Source organism: Anoplopoma fimbria, chromosome 6 (genome assembly GCF_027596085.1).
Source record: "Anoplopoma fimbria isolate UVic2021 breed Golden Eagle Sablefish chromosome 6, Afim_UVic_2022, whole genome shotgun sequence".
In the NCBI taxonomy this organism is placed as follows: domain Eukaryota; kingdom Metazoa; phylum Chordata; class Actinopteri; order Perciformes; family Anoplopomatidae; genus Anoplopoma; species Anoplopoma fimbria.
Window position 1 is genome coordinate 23690443 of NC_072454.1, and position 27147 is coordinate 23717589.

Here is a 27147-nt window from a genome sequence, read left to right on the forward strand (position 1 = left end):
AGATCATCCCACATTTGTGGCTGGCCATTTTATACACCCTTTGTTTTCACATGACTGGCAAAATAAGTCACAGTTTAATGCTTCAGAGAACTGATGCTGGATTTGTTTGGAGTTTTCCAGCCATGAAGACACAAACATAAGACAACAATTTGTAATGTGATACAAAGACTGAGAGCGTTTGCACCAGTGGGACATCCCAGTCCTTTTGTTTCACAACCGTCTCTTTCATATGAAGAGATTCTACTAAAACTACTTATTATAGCTCTTGTCATTGTAACTACAGAGTCTAACAATGTTTACCTCAAACAAGGAATTATTAGCCTGTGAAAACAGCTGTATGATGTCTTTCCAAAGCTTTCCAAAGTCTGAGGAAATAACCCTAATGATGTCATCAGGGTTCTTTGATTTGGCCAGAAAGCTTTTACTACAAACACGCTAGTGTGGCGTTTGGGTGGAAAGAAAGGCATTAATTAATTAACAAAGAGATGCTTTTTTGTTGCATTATGTGAAATGTAGGATCCAGTGTTTTTGGAGCTTTACTCATACTAAAACACCCATATCTTATGCCTCTGCTGCTTAAATATGTCAATATTTTGTCCCTATTGAGCTGCCCAATTTTATGGAAGTACATAAAATATCGCTGAAGTACCTTTTTAAAGCTTTTTTAAAAAAATGTTAAAAGTTGGTGCTTATGCAAAAGATTTTAACCTCAAAGCAGGCATTTGTTTTTACTGCCTGTTGCAAGATGAACGGGTTGTATAATCTGAGGAGTTCTCTATCCTGAGATCATGTTGCCCCTGAGCGCTCTGCTGGGCTAATTACTTCCCATCACGCCTCCCTACTTTCTATTTTCCCAACGTTGCTGCTTCGGTTCATGCCGTGGATGGGAGCTCAACATGGGACATGACGCAGCACCTCGCGTGACTTCCCCCTCTGCAGGCCGCAGTCCATCGTGCATGACTGTCCGTCATCATTACTTTCTTGTAAAAACACCTAAGACAGGCCCGGGGAGGGGGTCGCAGAGGAGAGGCCTCGCCTCCCTTTGAGCGCTGCTTCACCTTTGGCCTCACACAGGGGGAGAGAGATAAACACAAGGGGGGAGACAACTAAGCTTCAGTGACTTTTAATGACAGACCTGGTTTGGGTTAGAATAGCAACACTGTCATCATGCATCACCAGATAAGATTAGGGCTCATCAGGTAAGGGAAGGAGAAGCAACTGGCTCTGGTGCTCTGTATTCTGCTGCATTTGTCCGTACGTGAGGTGGAATTTTCATTTACATATGCACAGTGAGCACTAACATCAGATGTGAATGCAGCTTGGTTCACGGTTTTCCATTTATACGCCCACCCCTGCAGCGTTTGCTAGATGCACTTTGGGACTAAACTCACAAAGGGCAAAAATGTGTCTTTTTTTTAAAGTGAGGTCCTGATCACACAACTGTCATCAACATTCATTTCCACATAATCCTCGGTTCATTCCTTTAACACAGCAATCCGTAAAAACCAAAAACCTCCGCCTTCATCAAAAGCTATTCACATTCTATTCACTGGTTATTTCCCATTGGCTTCCTGTCAGTCTCTTCAATTAGGCCAATAAAAACAAAGACTGATGACAACAGTTACAAGGAAAGAAGCAGGCAAGGCTTTTTTGAGTTGGCGTGGATTTGAAAAGCGCAGTCATGCGGCTGAACATGTAATAAGCCTCCCATTCTTTCCAAAGAAGTGCAAACAGTTCAACTGGACCCCTGAAAAGGTTTTCCTCCAGAAAGACAAAAAAAAATAATTCGACATGCACGCTGACTCAGAATTCAGGGGAAAAATGCCCCTTTTAGTGTGAGAATGGAGGGGAGACGCCTTCACGGGCTGCTGACTACGCTTTGGCAAGGGCCTCCGCAGCACTTGGCCGGACACAAAAAAAAGACCATACAGATAGAGGTACCTCAATGAGCACTCAGTTAATGTGCAAGGCCATTAGGATACTCGAAACACTCATTAGCATCATTCTCATGAACTTAAATGGAGGGCTGTTTTTTTTCAGCATCGGTGTAGAAAAGAAAAATACAGGATTTATGGACTTCGGGGAAATATTTGGGCGAGGGTCGGGGGGGTTGTTGTTGGACAGTTTGACATTCGGAGTCAGTAGGGTCATTCAGTCGTAATGAGGCGCCCGCGGTCGGACCAAAGTAAAAGAGTTTGCCCCAGCACTCAACCCTGATTCACCGCCAAGCCAGATGACAGTTCGTTTTGGTGGTAGTCAGACCAATCACATGGCGGCAGGTTGATTCATCTCTAATGGAAAGCAATTAACAAGACGGGGCAACACGGACAATCCTGATGTGTGTGTCTGTGCGTGTCTCTCTGTGTTTCTGTGTGTGTATGTGTGTGCGTGCACTTGTCGATTTGTACATTTCCTGTCTTTTAAATGTAACAGATGGTAGAACCAGACAAACGGTAGACAAAAATGAATGTAAACACAGACTGCTACAGTGAATGCTAAGCAGCACCATTTGTCAACTCATTATATACAGTACATCTGTTTTTGGCTTTTTTTTGCCTGTTTTTTTGCTACTTGGGGACAGCACTTGTGCTGTTAGCTGTCAGTGGAATGCTAGCAAGGTATGCTAACAAGTGCTATTTCAAGCAACTTTTGTGTACTTCAAAGCAGTATTATTGTTTTTTAGCAACTTGGGGGGAGCGGAATAACAACATTGACATATTGTCAACGTATAAAGTATTATATTTTTAAAGAAATTCTTACACATCCAGCCATTACAGAGCAACATTAGCATACTTTCTGAGTCGATTTTTGGTCATCCAACAAATGTTAATCCAATATTCATTCTCCCTTGAGCTCTGGTTTGGTTTTCACCAACTTAAAATAATGTTCCATTATGTTCACAGGCTACTTGCTAACGATGACTTCCTGTTGGTTTTTGCTAGGTAGCATACAATCTTGGAGCCATCAGTGTGACAACTATTCAGCCTCTAGGGAAACTAAGATTCCATAGAGAAGTAAGAGAATTAAGATAGCCATTAGATGGTAAAATTATCCTTTTTTTTTGCTAAAGAAAACTGTCTGGATACGGAGTTGATATCAGCATTGAGTGTAAATAAAAGACGTAGTGGGTAGTAAAACAAAAACAAACACAGCTAAAAGATGCTAAAACAACGTGTATGTGATAAATATTTGCTAAAGCTTTTAAATAATTAAGATTTTTACTTAACCAATGCACCTGTTATTTTAGGCAAATGGTTTGTCACTCTTATTGCTCTAAAAACTCATAGCAAAGCGTCAACTGCTAGACGTTGTTAGTAGGTGATAACGCGCCTTGCATATCTAACCATGGGTTAGTTAGTTAGGTAGTATTGTCTTGTGTATTGTATTTTTGCTATATCTACTCAAAATCCATAGCATGTTTAGAATATACATATTATTTATAAACTTTGCAATGCAATACAAGTCATTTTTTTATTTTAGAAACCTGATACATGATTAGAAAAGGATCATTGTTCCACTATGTAATTATGCACACCCTGTATTCATTTTTGTCTTGCATTGGACTTAATTGCATTAATACATGAAAATTTCATCCGAAATCTCAATTTTTTTGTGTTAATTTAGAGGGTGTATTTGAATAAAAGTTACATATTTGTATTTTTTCAATTTTTGTCTTCAAATTACATTTTTGTCAGTATTATTTTTCAAATAACAAACTTCTCCTGATGCCGTCTCCTAAATTAAGATAGTCTATAAATGGGACCATGTTGTTTAGATGCATGCATATTTGAAAGAACCTCTCTGTCACGTCATTATCTGCCTAGAAAAGCTTAACCAAATCATAGTGGGTTAGCAACTCTATTCTGTGCCTAACCCTGACAAGCGCACGGTTGTAGAACTATATTTAGTAAAGTTGTCAGTGGCGTTTCCTTCAGTTGTCACCCCTATGATGAAGCACATGTGCAGGACTGCTTGGCACCTTTAGAATAGCCTTGGGCAGTCCCCTCTGTTGCTCTGTTTTCCCCAGAAGTTCACAGCATTGATTCAGAGAATAAGATAAGCTCCGTAAGTACTGTAAAAGGTGCACAGCTCTTCCGAGTTCCTGTGCATGCTTCCACTCATTACAGGCATAAATCAAAGTAATGGCCCCTTTCATTTATCATTCCTGTTTGCAGATGACCCAACTTCCTGATATGGTTTACTCTGTTTTCCCCTTTGCCAAACTATGCCCTGAATGTATGAAATGTTGTTGGAATCAGATGTAATCACTGCCCTGCCAGGCTGGAACTTCACAATGTAACTGTACCTTTACTGTCTGAGCAAATCATCACCTGTACACACCTTCCTGAGCTCCTCCCTGACCTCCATGCTCACTCACACGCGATGAGCAATTGAGCTGTCAGTCACGCAGAAAACGGAAACTGGTGTCGAAACTGAACCTACTAGCAGTGAGGAGCTCTTGGGGCCCGGTTGTTTTGCAGCTTAAGTCACATCACTGCACCTCTGAGGGGATTACCTACAAGACTCAGCATCCAAACCAAAACAAATATGTGTTTATGGGCTATATTTAGAAGTCTTGCACAGAAACTGAGCTTACTGGTGATATAGTCGATTTCTATAGTCGATTTCTCTCTAACATCAATGTTTTGCATTCTAACAAAAATGAATTTTCAAACAATATCCTGGTCTACTACAGATGTTTCTTCCTCTCCTTCTATATCGATACAACTGACAGACAGCGGAAAAAAGACACAAAAGTGAAGAAAAAGAATAGCTGAATTTCATTGGACAGAAGTCTGAATGATGAGAACAATGGAGCGTAACAGAAATGAGTCATCCAACCATTATCCGTAACCACTTATCTGGATGGGTTTTGGGTTCGATGTCTGTAATAACGCCTGTGGTCAACACAAGCTTAAGAGATTTTAACATTTTGTTCTTCGATGTAAAATATGTTTCGAGAATTTTGAAGCTTTTACGTGTATTAAAAGAGCAAGTTGCTAATAAGTGGCTAAATGAGACCTAAAAATGTAATAATGCCGACTAGTCCGCATTACAGTCTCGCTGCGTACATACACGATACATAGGTAGTGGTTTAGTCACGGTGATAGGACCCTTGGTCTGTGGAATGCCATTTTGAAGCCTTGAGTTTGGATTTTGGCATCGCCATCTTGGTTTTTGGCCATCGCCATCTTGGTTTTTGAAACCAGAAGTGACACCAGAAATGTTCCAATTAACTAATGAACTGAAAACACGCTCTGAAAGGGAAAACATTGTAAGAAAAAAAGGAGGACAACTCACAGATGGACAACACAGCGACCTGTCAATCACAAGGTAACCACTCCCTAAAGCATACCCTGCTTTATGTTCTATTTTACTCTAAATGGACCATAATTTAGTAAATGATCATCAAGCTGTGTAGAAGAAGACTTGAAACCAGAGATTGGGACCATAAACTCATGTTTACAATGTTTACTGAGGGAATAAATAAAGTAAGAAGTAACGTAATTTTCTCATAGACTGCCATACAATCTGACTTTTTTTTTGCAAACAGAGAAGTCCCACCCTAATGGCCATAACAAAAAGTTCAAAGTTTAGGCACTTTCACATTGGCTTCACTTGTCAGACCCGGAGGTTGCCACCGGTTGTGTATATTTGTTTATAGCCTAACACTAGCTTTTCACTTCTGCCGATTGCACTCACACTTAGAAATTCATAAAAGTGGGGTTCATATTGTGAAGATTATCTTGCTGAACAAAATGTGTAAGTATCATAAACTTGTGCTTGCCACAGAGTTTATTTTCTGCTAAAATCCAAAATGCGATGGAAAAATCCCATTAGCTCTTTGTCAAAGGAACCAGTGCAATAATAACTTCTGTATTTTGCCTCAAAATGACATCATCCCAGCAGCACTCTTTTTACAGTATCAAGTTTAAAATGGAAATGTAATAAAAACTACAAATGGAGGAAGCTATATTATTATGTGGGTTTACTTTTATGAGACAAAGCAGCATTTCCCCGTATTGTCTTCTACCAATGGGACGTATCTTTCTGGGCAATAATAAAAAATGTAGGGTATTGGGAAATGAATTGTCCTCCTGGAGGAATTTAAAAAAGGAGATTTTGAGCTGTTATAGATTAAACTGTGGAGTGATTATCGCCATTCAAGCACAGAGTATGTGGTCTTTAACAAAACAGAGTTAAACCATAGACTTACTGAAAGGCTAACGAAGGTCTTATGACCATGGGATGTTCAGGTTCCTAGTCTGACCACTGATCTACTGACCAAACACACACACACACACACACACACACACACACACACACACACACACACACACACACACACACACACACACACACACACACACAGACAAACACACACACGAGAAAGAGAGGCAGTGTGTTTGGATAAGATTAATGCAAATAAATATAATTTCATTCACAGTTAATGATTTTTATGTTTTAGATGATTGTTTCAGTAATTACAGATTTATAAAAAAACAAACAAAGACCATGTTGATTAAAAAGGCAGAGGGACCTGCTGGGGTTGGGTCTAATAACTGGAGCCAGCCTGTAAAGGAGGCTGGAAGAAGTTTTCATTATCTAGTTTTCCTCCACCCTCATGGATCCATTCATTACTGGAAATAAGCAAGAACACAGGTTCACTGAGGGGAGGACAACTGGAGTGGCAAGAGTCAGTAAGTGTCTTTACATTCATTTTTACCTAATATATAGTTACAATCTGATTAACAATTAAAAACAGGGTAGAACTTTATCTTTAATTCTGGTTCTAATCATATACGATAATATGGTTTTATTTGAATTAAAATGCAAATTAGTAATAATCTGCTACTATCAATGTTCTTCAAAGTGCCAGTTGCTACGGTTGGCGTTTTGTAGAAGCATTAACGCACATTATTATCATTTCATTTTGTATATATAAAATTGCATACAGTGTAGTAGTTTAGTTACCACGGAAAATAATACATTGTCTGAATTTATCACCATGCCAAAACATAGCGCGCATTTATTATGATATTGTAGAAGACAAAATATTATATCATGTACAATAAGATCATCATGTTCAGGTTCATGCTGGCAGGGGCGCCGAAAAGGGGGGGTAAAGGAGACGGATTCTAGGGGCCCATGATGGAGGGGGGCCCAGAGAGGCCCCTAATGATGATGAAATTTTTTTCTCTCCACTGATTATGATTGCTATTTTTTCATGGAAGAGTTTATTTCCAATTTAAGAATCAGTGGTGCAGCAAATAAATGACTCAAAATGAATTCCATTGTATTCAGAGTGCTCAGTTCTTCCCCTACTGTACATGTCAACTGTCATGCTGTTCTTCTTTCACAAATATGGTAATGATAGTCAAAAATACCATTAAAATGCATAATTGTATGTAAAATAGCATCAAAAATTTTTGCCGCTGTGTTGGGGGCCCTGTAAAGATTCTTTTCATGGGGCCCAAAATCCCTAGCGGCGCCCCTGCATGCTGGTACTCAGAGAGATTTTATTTTTTTTTTTAACTTTTTTTTTTGTTTGTTTGTTTTACCAAAATACACACATATTTGCATCAAATGTGTCGGTAGTTTGTGTTCAGACTTAAAGATGAGCAGGACATCACCGGGTTATGTTGAGCCGCTGTCCGTGGTGCTGAAGCAGGAGCCCCGAATCTCATCATCACAACCACAGCAGACCTGAGCATGGAGGCCCGAGCAGAGGACAGAGACCCACATATCGTGTGTATGTGTGTGTATATAAATATATGTATATGTGCAGAATGAGAGGAAAACTCATCCAGACAAACGGACAGAAAAGCAAATAGATGAGGCAGGTCTGAACCCCAGATACACAGAGAGAGAGAGAGAGAGAGAGAGAGTATCAATTATTATTATAATTATCATCCAGACTTCAACGGGGGCATCTACACTGGATAACTATTAATACTATGGATTCAACAATAAAAACATATTAATAATTAGAAAGACGAGCCTAATAACAATAATGTCATACTTTATGTAATGCATGTGACGTAATAAGGGATGCATTCTGCAGGAGCAGGTCTGTGGTTCAGTGTGCTTGTTAATTAGGGGGGATTAATGAGCTACAACGCGGGCTCGCCTCCTCCTGGTGGATTGATAGGAAAGCGCACCTCAATTATAACCTCATTAAAGTCACTTCAGACTGTCCTCAGAGGAAATACAGCACCCATTGCAAATGTGTAATTAGGTTTGTTTTTCTTTTTATTACAGCAAAGAAATGAGGAGAAAACGTGGAGAGACTTTTCTGTATTTTGTAACTATTTACATATTTATGTGTGTTTGTGTGTGTATATATATATATATATATATATATATATATATATAAAATGTAGACTAACGGCTATCAGAGTAACACACATGTAAGACTGAATTGTTTTTTTATTTCATTTTTTATTTTTATCTTGTCTTTCTTCTACTATGTCTCTTGTGTGCACTTTACTCTCTGCTGCTGTAAGCCTGCAAAAAAAAGGATTATCTTATCTTATCTTATCTTATCTTATCTTATCTTATCACTGAAACCAAAAAAGCCTTCACAAAAAAGAAAGAAAACTTTATTATAATTCTTGATTGGGCATCTCCTAAACAACATTCCGTCGTCATACCTACGTCATACCTACGTCATACTGAGTGTTGATATCGGATTGGAGGTTCTGATTATTCTTAGACAGTTGAACTCTGTTGACTCCTCAGCTGTAACCTTCCCTCAGGCAGCGACGCTCGTTGTGAAGCTTTGACTCCAAGCCTTGCTTTTTAGAAGGGCTGAAATCTGCATGTTGATATGGCATATAAGAATGAGATGAATATTAATAAAAAAAATATAATAGCCTTAAAACTACATTTATCATTATGTTTGTAATAAAATCGTTAAAACAAACAAGAGCACAAAAAGCACATATAGCATAACATATCCCCACCATCAATAATAGCCCTCTCCATTAGTAATAAGAATTCATCATAATAAATAATAACAACAACAACAACAACAACATCAACAATAACAATAACAACAATATTATTATTATTATATTCCTTTATTGATCCCCATGGGGGAAATTCAAGTGTTGCAGCAGCTCAACTACACAGACACAGACAATAAATACACACACAGACAATACACACTACACAGACAATAAATACACATACTATACAACTACACAGACAATAAATACACATACTATACAACTACACAGACAATAAATACACATACTATACAACTACACAGACAATAAATACACATACTATACAACTACACAGACAATAAACAGACATACTATACAACTACAGACAATAAATACACATACTATACAACTACACAGACAATAAATACACATACTATACAACTACACAGACAATAAATACACATACTATACAACTACACAGACAATAAATACACATACTATACAACTACACAGACAATAAATACACATACTATACAACTACACAGACAATAAATACATACTATACTATACAACTACACATACACTACACAGACAATAAATACACATACTATACAACTACACAGACAATAAATACACATACTATACAACAAAATAAAGATAGAAAGATAGAACAATATCAAATCAAAATCAAATCAAAGCGTTGATTGACATTTAAAAACATTGTAAAAAAAAAAAGTCTAATCCCACCAGTATAACAGTCAGTTTTTTTTCTAATAAAACGAAAAATTCAACCCCTTCAGATAATCTATTTTTCTTGACTTCAACTTAAGTTTTTAAGTCGCACAATAACATGTGTTGCCTGTAAGTGACACACTGAGGGAGGGAGGGAGAGGTGGGTGGTGGTGGAGGAGGTGATGGTGGGAGGAGGTGATGGTGGGAGGAGGAGGTGATGGTGGGAGGAGGTGATGGTGGGAGGAGGAGGTGATGGTGGGGGAGGAGGTGGATGGTGGGAGGGGAGGAGGTGATGGGAGGAGGAGGTGATGGTGGGAGGAGGAGGTGATGGTGGGAGGAGGAGGTGATGGTGGGAGGATAGGTTGACACCCTTTGCAACAAACCTGCCCACTGTAACAAAGCCAGGACTCACATGGACTCTGACGGGCCGTGATGCTGCTCTGTGTTTTTGGGTGGGGGTGGGGGGGTGATGGGGGTGGGTGGGGGGGATAAATAACTCCACTTTGTTGTAGTGAGGCTTCAAAGCACTGGTACAGGCTGCGGACTGGGAGCAGAGGGGAGCAAACACCAGCCTGCAAGCTTGACTGTTTGTATCAAGCTGGTTTAGATCCGTTGAGTATATGGAAGATTATTTATTTTTAAAGACTAATAACCTACTATTGTTATGGTTAAAAATGTAGTCCTTCAATACAGCTCATGGATAAACACAGTTGAAGTGGGATCTGAAAGAAACCTTTTTTTTTTTTTTTTTTTGGACCAAGGACACACGCAGGTATTGAATCACATTCTGTTTCATCAGAACTTAAGCCTATACATCCTACATATATACATATCTAAACTTTAAACATTAAGTGCGATTATTTATTTTTTAATAACCTACTATTGTTATGGTTAAAAATGTAGTCCTTCAATACAGTTCATGGATAAACACAGTTGAAGTGGGATCTTTTTTTTTTGGATTTTTTTTAAATGCACCGCAGGTATTGAATCACATTCTGTTTCATCAGAACTTAAGCCTACATCCTATATATATACATATCTAAACTTTAAACATTAAGTGCGTTTAATATTCCTGTTTTCATGCAGGATCCCCATCATGGATGACACATTGGAGGGGTTTAATCTGGAGAACTCACGGGCTCTGCTGCTGGCCTGTGTGACTCTGCTGGTCTCCATCCACCTGTGGCGCTGGCTCCGGTACCGGTCCGTCCCGGGCCCACCGGGTCCGATCGCCTGGCCGGTCGTGGGGAACGCTGCTCAACTCGGGAACTCACCTCACCTGTACTTCACCCGCATGGCCGAGAAATACGGCAACGTCTTCCAGATCAAACTGGGCTCCCGGACCGTGGTGGTGCTGAACGGGGACTCCATCAAACAGGCTCTGATCAAACAGGGGTCCGAGTTCTCCGGCAGACCGGACTTCACCTCCTTCCAGTACATCGGCGGTGGGGATAGCCTCGCTTTCGGCACCAACACGGACTGGTGGAAGATGCACCGCCGAGTGGCCCAGTCCACAGTCCGTATGTTCTCCACAGGGAACCCGCGGACCAAGAAGGCGTTCGAGAACCACGTCCTGTGTGAGACCAGAGAGCTGCTGCAGAGGTTCGTGAGGAAAACCCAGCAGCACCGGTACTTCCAGCCCATGACGGACCTGGTGGTGTCCACGGCCAACATCATGAGCGCGGTGTGCTTCGGGAAGAGGTACTCCAACGAGGACCAGGAGTTCCTGCAGGTGGTGGGCAGGAACGAGCAGTTCACCAAAACGGTGGGAGCAGGGAGCATAGTGGACGTGATGCCCTGGCTCCAGTACTTCCCCAACCCCATCAAAACTATCTTTGATGACTTCAAGTCGCTCAACCTGGAGTTCACCTCGTTCATCCGGGACAAAGTTATGGAGCATAGGAAGAACTTCCAGTCCAGCGTGGTCAGGGACATGACAGACGCCTTCATAGTGGCGATGGACAAGCTGAGAGACAAGTCGGGCCTCTCGTCGGGGAAGGACTACGTGACCCCCACGGTGGGGGACGTCTTTGGAGCGAGTCAGGACACCCTGTCCACCGCACTGCAGTGGATCATCCTCTTACTGGTCAAGTAAGCAACACTGTCTCCTTTTAGAGATGCTTTTAGATGCACATGAAGCAGAGATCTCTGTTTTATGTGCATCTAAAATCTAATGTTGCTGAAATCATTCCAGCAACATTAGATGATAGATGCTGAAGCTCCACAGACCAAGGGATGTACAGTAGCATGTGTGTGTGTGTGTGTGTGTGTGTGTGTGTGTGTGTGTGTGTGTGTGTGTGTGTGTGTGTGTTATGTAACAGCCTGGTGGGGGGCAGGTATCACCAGTGAAAGTGCGCAGTCAGCAATGTACCTGCAAGTAGCGAGATCGCTTTCTAATCTCGCGTGATTGTTTGATCACAATAGTGCCTGATGCCTTGAGCTATTCTTTTTTTTTTTGTGTGTGGTAAATGCTCAATAAATGTGCCAGTGCATCACATCCTCACCTTGTAATGTGTCAGTAGTGTCCGGCAGCTTTTAACTTGTTATGTCGTGATATAGAGTGAAATAGAAATGAGTGTCACCTCCATCGTCGAGTGTGTGGCCTAAAACGTGGTTCTCACCTGTGAATGCAGGTTCCCGGAGATGCAGGTTCGTCTCCAGCAGGAGGTGGGCAAGGTGGTGGACCGCAGCCGGCTGCCTTCCATCGAGGACCAGCCACAGCTGCCCTACGTCATGGCCTTCATCTACGAGGTGATGCGCTACACCAGCTTCATGCCGCTCACCATCCCCCACTCCACCACGACAGACACCTCCATCATGGGCTACACCATCCCCAAGAACACGGTGGTCTTCATCAACCAGTGGTCCATCAACCACGACCCGGCCCTGTGGGACCGCCCGGAGGCCTTCGACCCCCAGCGTTTCCTGAGCCAGGACGGAACGCTGAACAAGGACCTGGCCAGCAGCGTGCTCATCTTCTCCCAGGGCAAGCGGCGGTGCATCGGCGAGGAGCTGTCCAAGCTGAAGCTGTTCCTCTTCACCTCCCTGCTCGCCCACCAGTGCCACATCACCGTGGACCCGGACAGGCCCGTCACGATGGACTACAACTACGGCTTGACTCTGAAACCGAAAGCCTACAACATAGCAGTGACTTTGCGTGAAGATATGAGGCTGCTGGATGCGGCCACCAGGCAGACCGTCCCCGGGGAGGTCAAGGCCGAGCCCTCATAAGACTCATCAACAACAAAAAAATACTGTAATAAAGAAAACAAATGAAGGCTGAAACACAAAAGACTTATGAACTATAGCTCATGTTTGTGGGCTGAAAACTATATTTATAAGCTGAAATCTCGGACTAAATTCTTATCACTGATTACTGACTATTTTTTAAGTATTATAGCGCCAGGAAGGAACAGATGTGGCATCTGTTTCATATGAGAAAAACATGGCGTAGTGCGCACAAGCCATGTCCCCCACAACCAGCAGTTCACCTTTACCATTAAGCAATTAGCATCTTCTTTTGATCCATCGAGGTGGACAACTGCAGTCAGCTGCCACAGCTGTCAATGCCGTTGCTGTAAGAATCGATTGAAAAGCAGAAACCATCAAGCATACATTGACGTCACAGTGTTAGAATAGCTTTCTATTAACATTTTAGCTGTGAAATTAAAATAAACGTAATACCAAAAATGTCAGCTTTTGAGGAATCCTTTTTAATTTGGCCCCCATTTTGATAATTTTCTTCTTTAAAAGGGTTGCAATGTCAAATGTCCAAAACTGGAGATGTTCATGTGATAAAAGTAATGTGCCACCTAAGGTCAGTGATTCTATGTGAACAGGCGAATAAGCTCATGGAGTGCATCTTTAGCCCTTTAGCCTAATGTCTACTTACATAAACAGTTTTTCATATAAAGTGTAAAAGCTTAGTTACTCAGGAATAAGACCTATTAATGTCGGACACTATTTAAACTGGAAGGCTTTTCATAGAATATATTCTGAATCTGCTGTAGATGCTGTTTTAAAGGACAAGGCAAAGGAGCGTCAGGGTACTCCGAACATGACCTGCTGCAAGTAGGCCATCTGCTTTTGTGTGAACTGCTGTCCAATGCAAGTTGGAAAAGACTAATATTGCATCAGTGTTATTTAGTCATTTATTTCTCTTTATTTTTGTTACCGATTGAGGTTTTTGTTTAAGTTTAAATGTTGTAGAATGTTGCTCTATGGATAACATTTTGACCCCGTAATTTAATTTCCACACTCAAGATGCCAGTAACCGCGTTCTTTCTTCTTCGTGTTCTTTTTATTTACAGACACATTCATGCTGTCAGGTTGGGACACTGGGGGTAATCATTATATTCTCATTTAATCGCTGCTTCAGCACGATAAACTAATGCACTTACAGTGAAGTCTTGGATTTGTTGGCTTCCTGCTGAAACATCTCGGAAAAATGTTATTCAGATGAATTTTTGAAATAACTGGTGACTTAAATTAAGTGACAGACCAGGCATATGTACAGGTATATATTCATTGATGGCTATATCTGATAGGCTGATCAAGTGAAAACATAATCTTAGTGAAATTGCTCCACTGATGATGGTTCAGTTGGTAAGATCATAAATGTTTTGCATCAGCCGTGTTTCCTTTTCCTCAATAAACCAAATGATACAATGATAACTTCCACATACTGGTTTGTAAACGTTTTACTGTAGTATAACAGAGTGAGGCCACTGATGAAATGACATCATGCTGAAGGTTGGCGTGGGTCAAAGTCACGTAATGAAATACTCAATGTCGTGTGTTGCACACCAGGGGCAGAGCCAGACATTAGGGGCTCAGCCCAAACCTAAAACCTGCCTGATGATTTTTTTTTTTATTTGTGCCATTTACGACAGCTATATGCACTATTTTTTAAAAGTCGTTTTACAATAGAATGCCTAAAAATCATTTCAGAAAATCATAAAATAGTAGTACTATTCGTAGCATAGAATATAATAGCCCATCAAGACAATGTTAGGGTGAACATAGATGGCGATATTTCACCAGTAATTGAACTATTGCTTTGTTCATTTGAGTGACTGAAGGGAAATGACACAAAATTGAAAGTAATTTTAAAAAGATTTGGTTTTTTTGAGAAAACATTCAGGACTGTAGCAACACAGTACTTTAAGATTCTGACTACACATACTGTAAATGCAGCTGTGATGTTGCATCTTCAAACCACTCCAGCACATTGTTTTGAATGATATTGTACAGTTACATAATAAACTGACATGTTATCTATTCTTTTGTTTTTCGACGATGTAGTTTTCTTTTAACAGGTTAAAGGTGATACGATGGACACATTTACAATTTGTTTGTTTCACCTGCGTTTAAAAGATTTGACACAAATGTGACTCTGTACCTGATGCTGATAAAAATAGCATTTCATTTTTCTCTTCTAAAAATAAAATCTTTAAAAAATGGTATGTGGCCAGGTCAGGTGGGAACCAAAAGGAAGTTTTTGGGAGCGTTTTTATCTCACCCTGCCAGAACATCCTGTACTTGATCAGCATGCACTCAGCTGGCCAGACAAGTTTTTCGTGCATGACAAATTCAGATAAAACTACAGTAGATGATTACTGATACGTCTCTCTCTCTCTCTCCACGCTCCTTTTCTCCCCTTTTACAACAACAAAATTGAACCTGAAGACAAAGCAGAGCCAGTGAAGTCACGTGTGGCAACTCTCCAAAAACAATCTTTCTTTGAGTCGGAAGCAAAACACAAAGTTCTGCCTCTGCACCTCTCTGCTGAAATAAAGAGTCGACCGGAGCTGACAGATCATCAAAGACAAATGAGCCTCAGATACACTGACAATGTCACGGCTAATATGTCTGTATCAGCGGGATAATGACTTGAGTTATGATAGCAGACAATATCAGCCTCCAGGGGCTATTACTTTTGTTGTGTTTCCCTCCTTGCATTACAGGAAGCTGCAGGAGGAAGCAAATGTTCCTAATATACAGCACAGCCACAGATCTGTGATATTCTGCAAAAACTTGGTGCATGAAACAAAAAAAAAAAGAAAACATATCTGAGGTATGCGCTGATTATAAAGACGACGGGAGAAAAGTCACAGTCTTGTATGGTAAAGCAGGTGCTGCAGGGAAAAAAGCCTTCTGAGAAATATCGCACAAAGTGGTGATAAGTCGCATCCTATGTCATAACAGCTTACACCTGTCAAGTCTGCATTAGAGCAAGATTAACGTGAATCCTTCTATTTAAGCTTGTATCCTGCATCGGTCGAGGATAAAACATGCACACAGGAAGATCCGACCGTGAGTTGGGTAACTTAGAGGAGCTTAGATTTCAGTGCAGGGCTCAAGTCAAGACTATTTTAGCTTAATCCTAAAAAGAGTGGTTATTGACAAGAGGACCCGAGCACTACAGGGGTACTGGAGATCAAGACATGAACAGAAGTAATCAATGTATTGTCCTGTGGCCCCACAGCCTCAGGGTCCCCAATTGCTCCAGGTTCACTGTGTGGTGATTAGTAATCGCATTAGTTTGTAATTTGATTAATGGTATTTTTTCTTTTTGTGGTAATACTACATGCATGCAATGCTAAATCACTGTACAAACTGAAATTTAAGGTTTAGGGAAATATAATTATTTACTTTTGGGTGGAGAAGACTAATAAAAGATCTTTATGTTGATTTGTAAGGCTACAGCCAGCATCTAGATAGCTTACGTTAGCATAAAGGTGGGAAACAGCTAGCTTAGCATAGTTTAGTTTTGAATTTAAAATTAGCTAAGAAGCACCTCCAAAGATTACTCATTTACATCATATGTTGTCTGATTTAATCCGCACAAATAGTGAGAGAATAACAATTAGCCAGATTTCCCCGAACTAGTGCGGAACATAAACCCCCAATGAAACCAGAATGCCTCATAAAATGTTTATTTAAACTTCTCCCTATTTTAGAAAGATATACCGTTTAAATAAGTGAGCTTTAAAAGGTGCTGGATATAGTTTACACTTGGACAAAGCCAGGCTAATTGTTTCCCCATTTCCAGTCTTTGTGCTAAGCTAAGCTAACTGGCCAGGGACTTAAATTTGAAGGAAAGCTATTAGAGTGGTATCTGGCTTCTTGTCTAATTCTGCCAGAAAGCGAATAAGCTAAATTTCCCGAAATATCAAACTAATCCTTCATTTGTTTGCAGTGCTGAAGACCACAAAAACAAACGAAAGTGGCATTAAAAAGACAGTACTCCATGAAAAGCACTGGGGAAAGTGACCTGCTCTTTGGACATCTCCAGCAAGACAAATCTGAAAGCTGCAGCCACGTAACTCTCGTGCAACATCGGGTCCTCGTCTTTTAGGCCAGCATGTACAGACATCAAGATCAGATGAAATCACTTACAGAGACATACTTCATGATGCCTGTGAATAAGTATAAAACATCAAAAGTTTCCTTCCTATTTAAGGGGGAAAAAACAGCCGTGAGTGAGTCCTGCAGCTGTTTTCAACTGCAGCTTTTCAATGAAGTGCACAGTAGGTAAAAAGAAATCAGTCAAGGAGAGGGTGAAGTTTTCATGGCTGTATAAACAAACACTTGTGATCATTTAAAGCCATTACAAAAAAAAGGCTGCAACATGATTAGACTGGTGGACTGAATCTGATCCAGTAACAAATTCCCAATTGCCCTGGCACAAAATGAACAGTCTGGGGAAAAGGGAAGGGATGCCAGAGAACGCCAGTCACAAAGTCATGCAGGAGCCTGCTTCTTACATTTTTACTTGTTTTTCTGATTAAAATCAACGTAGTTTATGACCCCCCCCAATAAATATCACAGCACATTTTAATTATAAGTTAGAGATTACAAAGAGTGTAGTGAGAAGAGCACTCTTCATGAACTGCAATAAAACTAACAAGCACACAAACAAGCTCTTAAGCATGCAAGACAAGTAACAAACTGACACCTTCTCTTAGGATTGCACAGATTTAATATACACTCTGGTACCATTAATCATTCAGTCTATGATATTTTTTCTGTATATTCTCCATGTAGTGTATGAGATTTGAGAAATATTGTACATGTTCTGGCATTTTCAAGAAAATCAAATACATTCGTAGTGCCGGTAAAAAAATCTGTTAACTCACAAATAAAAAAGTATTTTTTGTAATTTTCATTTAAATTCCCGTAGCCTTAACAACATATGTTAAAAATCAATCAGACGCTAACTCCATAGGTTCTGTCTTAACAAATCTCAGGAGTAAACAAAGCCCAATGCCTCATTGCACATCCAAAATGCATCACACGTATCACATTTTAAGGTGAAACATAATTACGAATGCATGACACAGTCATAAAGTGAAACATTTAAACATTGCATCAGTCAGATCAGGTCATATTTTAGTAGCATTACCCAACCTGGAATGTAATCGTAAAGTATGAATCATCACATCATGCCCAAATCCTCTGTTAGAGAGCCAACATTTATGTCACAGAGAGAAACACAGATGACAAAACCCAAAACGTACCCTCCATTTTCTCAGTCAGAATGCATTAACATGCATTTATCAAACACCTTAATCTAATATATGGTATTTGTTCTTCAGTGCACTGATGAAGCCTGATGAATATCTTTTGTCGCTTTATGGATGACAAATCATGGCCTGTGTGGACTTAACCAGGGTGCTTTTTTTTTTTTTTTTTTTTTTAACAATAATTGAAACCTAAACAAAAACCTAAAAGGAACCTTAATCAGGATAATAAGCTGTTGTATACTTCATATGCAGCGTAATCGCAGCCTTCTATAAACATTAAAACATTTTTTTCTAATGTTTGTGCATTAGCACTTTGGATGGCCTCTCTACTTTCTCTAGCATCTGAAACGTTCCCAATAAACCAGATGGCTTGATAAAAATGATTTGAGGTTACACCAATTTAAAAACAATATAAGACCAATGTTCTAAAAGGAACATGTGGGAAATCAAAAGGATCCCCAAGTAAGAGAAACCTCCCTGAAAAGTTCCAACAGGAACTCTGGATTAAAAAGAGGGAGTTTTCTCCAAAACACCTGTACGGATTATTCATATAACCCCTTAATATGCTTTACAAGTAAGGTTCTGTAATGTATAGTCATTAAAGTATCAATTAAAGTCTAAAAATCAAACACCCATGGGCCAATGAAAGTCATTTAAACTCTGATATATTCTTGTATGAAAAGTCCCACGGAGAGTTCCAAGAAAAACATGTCAGTGAGGGTTGTTGACAGATCTGTATCAGATGAGTCTTGGAAAAATATTTAAAACCGACAGCACTCAGGGCGATCTAAGAATGTACCAGGTCTGGATCATTAACTGCAGTCATACTAGAGTGACACTACTGTCACAGGAGCTGAACTGTAGCAGGCGGTACCTGAATAATGAATGTCCTCAATGGATGGATGCCAAAGTCAACAAAAGAAAAGACACCATGAGGGAACATAATCACCAGTGAGTGTGTTAACTGCACGATTAAATAAATGTGCAAAGTCTGCATGTAGATGTGGTCAGTGAGCACTAACGCCGGTCTGAATGAAGGCAGAGTGAAGAGGGCGAGAGGTCCTCCAGTGGTCACCGCATTCCAACATCGTTGTTTTGGTGCGCCATTGTCTGATGTGCTTTTGTTATTGGCACTCCAATGTGTGGTGGGAGACACAACAACAAACAGGATGGAGTCCTGTGGGTCAATTCACAAGAAAGCACCAGGTCTTTTTTGTCAAGGAAATTTAGTATCATTGAGACACACTGCAGTGACTCTCACTATCAGTAAAATAAAATATAACATAGATCGACTGGGAATATAAAAACAAACAATAACAATCACACTGAATTTAAATTATGATTAATCCCATTTCTGTAAAGAAAAAAAAATCAACAAAATCCACCTCATAGACTTGATTGGTCTAGGGAGTGAAAACAAATTGTCTCACCGATTTGGTACAACCAGGTGTTAATAATTTGTTTTACACTATTAAAAAAACAAAACATAATTAGAATACAAATCAGATTTAAAACTACCTGGGACGGTTCTGATTGATGATATAATGTCACAGGACACCTCCCTCCACTCACAGAGTGAAATATGACGGCCTCTCAATATACACTATTTCCACACACACACACACACACACACACACACACACACACACACACACACACACACACACACACACACACACACACACACACACACACACACACACACACACACACACACACACACACACACACGGGAAATGTAATGTGCATACTGTCGTCACACTCCAAGCGCTGGGCAGAGTAAGTCCAGCTCCTTCTGTGCATCTTGATCCTGAGGAAAAAACATGATTCAAATTAATATAAAACTAGAAAGGTTAACTCTGTAGAGTGTAAAATGTCTTTCAGGTGTGTTTGCAACCTCCATTGCTGTAATTAATTAAAAACAACACACAACTGACCCTTTACTAAGCCCCGCCCCACGCTGCTACTCTGTCATGCTGTCAGAGCTACAATGGACTGCATAAATAAAATTACATTTTTTTGGAGTTCCCAAAAAGCGCTTTCAGAGAGAAGCAAACAGAAGGGTCCACAATGTGCATTTGAAGGATATATCCAGGATGTCAAACTGATTGAGCAGTAAAAAACAGGTTAAAAAGATAAAGATAGCAGCTAATGCTACAGATCACAGTGTAAAAGTGAACCACCACATCACCTGAATATCGAGACAGAAGACAATGAAATTAGGGAACAACAAACGAGGTCCTTGACTGAGCATGCAGCCCAAGATAATATAATGTCGATTGGCCCAGCAGTTTGCGGGATTAGCCGTGGACAGATACATAGATGCACGCACACACTAACTCACTCCCTCCCTCACTCACTCACACACATGACCGATCTCATTATCTACTGGCAGAGAGCATACTAAACTCGTATTCAATCGTGTATTTTCTTGCAAATAGAATAACCGTGTGAGAAGGCTATAAATACAGTATTGCAACAGTACAGTGATGAGGTTCACCTCTTTGGTCACAGTGTTCATTGAAGAAGCAGCTTCACACATCTTCCTCGCCTTCTCCCTCTGCCCCAGGTCTTTGTAGCACTGCCAGAGAAAAGAAACAAAAACTGTCAATGCATTGTTTAGTCTCAGCAGGATCCCACAGAACAGTGCACAAAATAGTCCCAAACAAATAATGGCAATAAAGCTTCAACTTTGAGTTTCTGGTACTGACCTTAGCTAGAAACACATAGTTGAATTTGGAATATCCTGGCTGGATCTCCTCAACCTGAATTAAAAAAAATAAAAACATTTTTTTATTTATAATGCACCTCTATATCTGGGCAAGAGTAGATGAATATTTAAATTGTCTGGATTTAAATGAAGACCCTCATGGTTAACAGTCCTTGTTGTATCATTTCAAAGGCCTACAGAAGAACAACATTCCGCTTGACTCATTCACTTGCCTCTCTCTCCCCCGCAGCTCCTACAACCCAAACAGCTCTCCTAGTTAGTCAAGTACAGATAGCCACAGGTTAGAGGCTGGGGATCTGCATAACCTTGCAGGATGTATTTGTTAAAGCTCAACAGCCTCACTGGAGGCTCTCCTCCAGGTCACGGCGACATGTTGTAACAGGGACCACTTAAATCAATTTGATGGGGGAGATACGCAAGACATGAGGAAGAGGCACGAACAGGAATATTGGCCAGGAGCAAAATCCATTTTCTCTACTATATAAACACTTGAAATGTGGGAACACAGATTAATCCTTTCTAAATATTGAATATTTGAGGGCAGCTCAGGGGAGAACATGCAATCAATTGAACTGTAATAGGTTAGACTCAGTCTCCATTTTTATGTATTTTTTGTCTTGTTAACTTTGTTAATACACCAGGCACACTGAGAGGAAGCATTCCTAAAGGCGCAAGTTAGCTAAAAAAAAAAGTGCTTATCGGATCGTCAAAAAGCATCTGAAAGCCCCGATCCCAAAACTTTAGGAAAAAATCGTAATGGAGCAGCTACGTATGGCAATTTTTGTAACTTTTTAGAAACCAAAAGTCACCAACGGTGTTCAGGTGTGTGGAAGTGAGAAAAAAGGTAGGGTTTTAAGTTCGCTCCAAGTATCTGCATTAAAGACAGCGACACCGTGTACTCGTTTCTCCCTCTCTACGATGGCAGGCTTTCCACATCATGTTTTTAACGGAGGGGAAACCGCAATAAACACTTTTCACAACGTGAATGGCGCCTTGCAAGGCAGTTCGTTTTTAGCAGAGGGGAATGATTGCAATATAAATTTTCTAATGTACCTTTAGAAAATTCTTCAGTGCATCTTCAACTGTTGCACTCGGAGGCTCTCCAAATAACGTTGCAGCAACTTTCCTCTCGATCCATGACAACTGAGCCACCTGCAAAATAGTTAAAACACCTCAAAGTTAAAAGACAATCCTGCACATTAGCTAAACGTAAACTTAACGACCCTCTCTGGTCCCAATGCGGCTGGGTGTGGTAAGTAATGTGCTTTGCATTGCATTTGTAACCACACCCAATGTGGATGTCACAGTGATCCTGGAGGACACTGTTACATCACTAAAGCAAGGTGGCAAGTGAAACGTCTGGAGATCAGGAAAAACAAGATATTCAGGGGATCTTAGATTACTCTTTAAGACATCACTAATGAGCTGTTGTCAATATGTGTTGCGATCAACTTAAAACACTTTTTTTTACTGATGCAATTCCTGATTTTTTGAGCTTTTTAAAACTTAATGAGAGTTTATCATCACATCATTTTTAGCCGTATTACTGTTATCTATTGGGATATAAATATATTGAGGAGATTTTTCCTTTTTGCCGATCGTACGTAATTACATCTGCGAGCAACCAACAGTGAAATTAAGTGCTTTGACAGTTAAATGGAAACAAAGTTAATGAACTTTGTGGGTATTCGGTTACACAACTCTCCAAGCCGGTTTGGTTACGTATCATTTTTCTTAACTATTCCAGGCCGGAAACCCACACTTTCCCCGTCTAAGACTTTTCCAGTGTTCCCATGACCACAGGTACTCTGTACACTGATACTTTCCTACTGACACTTTATTTTTTACACAAGATGATAATGGCCAGGAGAGGCCTGGGTCCAACATGTAATGTTCCTGCCTAGCGCCATTCATCAGAGGGACGTCTAATTGCAGGTGTAGCGTTGCTTTGGCGTCATCGCGGGACCCTTCAAACGGAACCGCTGGCTGAATACAAACAGTAGATCATTGTTGAACATGAACTCACCACAGACGGCCCGTAAAACTCAATCCCAGCAAAAATATCAGGTGTTGCCACTCCGCTTAAATTGGCACAGTCCCTCGCTCCTTGTCTGGTGCCAATAGTGTAGGTGAGTATTATATAATTTAAGTCAGAGCAATCACTGCAACACCTTTCCTTCCTTCCAGGCAGTTAGTTGCGTGATAAATAGTTATTGAAACAACAGCAGCACATTATCTATTCATTTCCATTATCAATTTCCAAATGACCCGCAGTGATTGACAGACGAGACGTGATCGTCATAGAAACAATTACCCGAGCTGAAAAAAACATGAGCCCAACAGAAACAGGATGAAAATGTCTCGCTGGTGCAATCTGATTTAAAGCTAACAATGGCTGGTGTTAACCTCCCGTCGCGCTTTCTGCGAATATTGCAGAGGGAAAAACAAACCTCTGGGAAACCTAAACAGAAGGGAATGAATGAGGGGAAACCGTGGGTGGGTTAGCAAAAGAGGAGGGGGGGGGAAGCCAGGCAGACATGTCCTCCATAAATTCACAGTTTGTGTGTGTGTGTGCAGAGAGATGGGAGAGATATATGTGTGTCACATACAGCGTAGCACCAGCGGCCCAGCAGGTAGTAGGACATGGGGTCTTGGGGCTTCAGCTCGATGGCTTTATCCAGATGATCCTGTGACACACAGACACATAGACAGAAGTGGAGATTTGCACTGTTGATTCATGACACGGCTGCTATCCTCTCTGCCTTCTGTTCTGACCTGATCTGTCCTGCTTCACCAACCCACAAGTATTTCACAAACACCTCTCACACACGCGATCTCGCAGAGCGACCACACACTCCTGGCTGTCACACGCCCTCTCTCGTTCGTTTTCCATTCTATGATTCATTTTTCTTTCCTCTTCCCTCTCCGGCTCTCTCTTTCACCTGTCAAGTGTTTTGCAGGTACACAGTGTTTGGGGGGGCAGGCGCTGACAGAAGATAAAATGCTACGTGCTGTTGTTCCACACTCGGTCTTGTCTTATGCAACCGAGTGGCTGTAGGAGTGGCTTACTGGCTTAAGTGATATGAGTGGCCGTATCTCCCCCTCTCCTCTGGGTACATGTACATGTTCAACACAGAAATGAAAAATGTATGCAAAGAACAGTGCATGAGCATGACTAAGTAGTCACAACACGCTGCGGATTGTGCACAGTCGCAGACACAACATATGACCGGAGTACAAGCTGTGTGTTGACAACAACGTACCTTAAAGATGTATCCGTTCTTTATCTTGTTCTGCACTGTGTCGTACTCGGCCATAATTCCACACATGATGGCATACCTGAGGAGGGACAGTATTATGTTGATCAGCTGTGTATCAGGTTTCTACAGGTTTAGACTGCTCATCATTTCCTGGTTGTACAGATTTATTAATAGAGAAAAACAGTTTTTCCTGCTGCAAGATGGCAATGACCACCATAATTGGCATTTAACAAAATCCTGTTTTAAAGGGCACATTTGATAAATTTCTGAAAGAAAAAAAAAAGGGTGAAAATCCAAAAGCAAACCATGCATTACAAATATCAGTTACAAAATCTCTTTTCTACATTTTCTTTTTTTTTTATATTTAAAATGAACACAAATAATCTCTTGAATGTATTTTACAGAAAATAATGAGCCCTGATTATGTCCTATTGGATGAATAATCTTGGCTTGAAAGCACAGAATTGATGCATTCACAAGTGTGAGACACAAAGACAAGAAGGTGACAGAGTTCTTCAACCAAAGTGCTTGTTGGATGGTCGACCAGTGTCTAAAACCCCCCCACTTCTCTGAAAGATCACCTCACTTTAACTGGAACGAAGGCAGAATAACAGGCTGTGTAAACCAAACCTTTTTTTTTCTGAAGCCAGTGTATTTTCTTAATTATTTGCAGTCACTTATCTACGCTGTGGTACAACCGGTGGTTGTTAAACTTTGGCTAAAACGCTGCACTCGTCAATATCTATATATTTTTACCCAGCTGCCCAATCATAGTGGAGAAGGGGCGGGACAAATAGCTTGCCACGACGACGTGATCAAATTGGGTATATTATGAGAATGTTGTCATCCTATTAGTGTTATTGTTTGTCTTGTTTGACTTAATAGTGGACTTATTTCTGGACTTCTGGACCAAACAAATTTTCTAGTGTGGGATAAAAGTTGATCTAAATCTGAACAAAACAATGGTACTCTCTGAAATGTTTCCTCGCCCACAAATTCTCATTTGCCAGACCGACCAGCAGGAACGCTCCATACGGGCTTCATCCAGAGCTAGAACTCTACGTCGTGCCGACATTTTCACTTCCGCCTAAATTCAATATCATAGCAACTAGACGCAACCAAAGCACCTCAGCTGAGAAAAACGCTGCCCCTCCAGGGATTCAAGGACCATTTATTATCATTATGCAACACCGGGTTGCACAAACAAAACACACTTGTAGCCCATTTACTACACAAGAAAAACATGACAAAACAAAAAACAGTCGTGCACTCCTGTGCAATTTTGTAATTTGCATCAGAAGGAATGAAATGAGCGGCAACAAATCAATTATCTTGGCAGTATGGCCGACATAGCAAGATAAAAAACTCAAGCGTTCCAGCTTTGTGTTTTCATTAAAGAGTCTGGCGTTTACAGCTGGGGAAAAATGCTTTGGTGGACACATTAGGTCAAAGACCATTATTACTTGTCGATACTGTTAATTGAAAACTTTAAATCCGACTGGAGGACTATAACTTGAATTGAAAGAATTACAATGTAAGCAACAGGCACGGTTTTTGGTATCCCAATCCGAACCGACTACAGTACAGAAGTCAAGTAGTGAAGTCTTGCATTTAGTTGGGAGAGCTGGAGAGAACTTCACTTCTCAGTCATGCCACCTTTTCTCTGGGTCACTGACAATGAGCAACCAAAAGGACTGGAAAAAACCCACCAACATTCAACCCTCTTTAGCGAGACTCCTCATTAGGGCAACATCAGCAGAGATAAGCTGCTTCACCTTACTCCTTTACACACTAATTAATACTCGGACCAGTGGGCAGGTGGAGGGGAAACAAAGAGCGGTCTCAGCTTCGGGATCTGTAAGTCAGCATGACGCTGTGGGTTTGGAGAGGAGAGGAGAGAGCTGATCAAAGTCTTTTTCGCCGCGAGGCTGCTTTAATCCTGCTGGTACTCTGTCAAACACCACCGAGCGACATAAATACCTTTTTATATGAAGGATTGCCGTGTACAAAGGTCAGCTGACAGTGTCGTCTGACATGGCGGTGCTGATGGTAGTTTGAATCTGCAACTGTGCATGCGTGCACAGAGGTGTCTGACATGTGTGAATGGATTTTTTTTTTGTAACAGGGCATGATTTGGCGGCTGGCTACTGTTCTCTGTTGTAGACCTACCTCTTTCTGTCTCAGTCTCTGGACTGTGATCAGGCACAGCCTGCTGACACAGATTGCAACAAAGTTATTTTAATTTTATTTTTCATAGTTGAGATGTAGTTTGCTTTGAAAATTGTTTTACATGATTAGTTGTCAAATAATAAATTAAGATAATGAAGGCACAAGGATTTTTCTCATTGGCAAGTAAGAAAAAGATGTGACTTAAATTGACTTAAAGTTCCAACCACTGACTTAAAAAAAGGTACAAAAAGAAAAAAAAACAAGATACATAACTCAGGTGGTTGTAATTGTGGGATAAATCATGCAGACATTAACCTCTGTGCTTACCATCATTACTCCTTAATGTGGGCGGTGTGGAAAATTTACAGTGATAAGACAAGTACTAACCACATCACGTGTAAGTGCCCAGAATACTATTTGCAAAAGAAAACACAGGCATATGAATCACTGGCAACTGTAACCAAAAAAAGATCCGGTTTCATTTTCTTATGGCAGCGCGGGGCATGGCCAGGCTGCCACCGGTTGGTGCTCGATGAGTGGAGAGCGCCACAACAGCACAGGAGCAGAGATGCTATCTGTCTGCAGTTGTGCTGCCGGATGTGAAGGCTCCATCACCGGTGACTAAATATCTGCAGCTGGTTTGTGCCTGGCCTCCACATTTTAATACGATTTTGAGAGACAGAGAGTTGCTCACAGTATCCAGCGGCTCCACGAGCCGAATGGATATAACTACAAAAAGTAAGAAAATTAAAATTTTGGCTCAAAAATTGTTTAAG

At 40.7% G+C, this 27147-nt stretch overlaps 2 protein-coding genes across 4 annotated transcripts in view; one reads left to right on the forward strand and one right to left on the reverse strand.

Annotated features, from left to right (window-relative positions):
• The first annotated feature begins 10773 nt into the window (after nucleotides 1–10773).
• On the forward strand, nucleotides 10774–12914 carry LOC129092225 (cytochrome P450 1B1). Its single transcript, XM_054600078.1, has 2 exons — nucleotides 10774–11774; nucleotides 12317–12914. The coding sequence occupies exons 1-2, from the start codon at nucleotides 10780–10782 to the stop codon at nucleotides 12912–12914; spliced, it is 1593 nt and encodes a 530-aa protein (XP_054456053.1). The 5' UTR covers nucleotides 10774–10779.
• Nucleotides 12915–17341: 4427 nt separating this feature from the next.
• Nucleotides 17342–27147, reverse strand: part of LOC129092331 (regulator of microtubule dynamics protein 2) — a 34153-nt gene continuing 24347 nt past the window's right edge. For all 3 annotated transcript variants that reach the window (XM_054600247.1, XM_054600246.1, XM_054600248.1), the window contains exons 6-12: nucleotides 24206–24281; nucleotides 23552–23629; nucleotides 21996–22094; nucleotides 20923–20976; nucleotides 20712–20792; nucleotides 19963–20021; nucleotides 17342–19388 (exon numbers count right to left, since the gene is read on the reverse strand). In XM_054600247.1, the coding sequence (XP_054456222.1) occupies nucleotides 19968–20021; nucleotides 20712–20792; nucleotides 20923–20976; nucleotides 21996–22094; nucleotides 23552–23629; nucleotides 24206–24281 (442 nt within the window). In that variant the 3' untranslated portion in view covers nucleotides 17342–19388; nucleotides 19963–19967. The remainder of the gene's footprint in view (nucleotides 19389–19962; nucleotides 20022–20711; nucleotides 20793–20922; nucleotides 20977–21995; nucleotides 22095–23551; nucleotides 23630–24205; nucleotides 24282–27147) is intronic.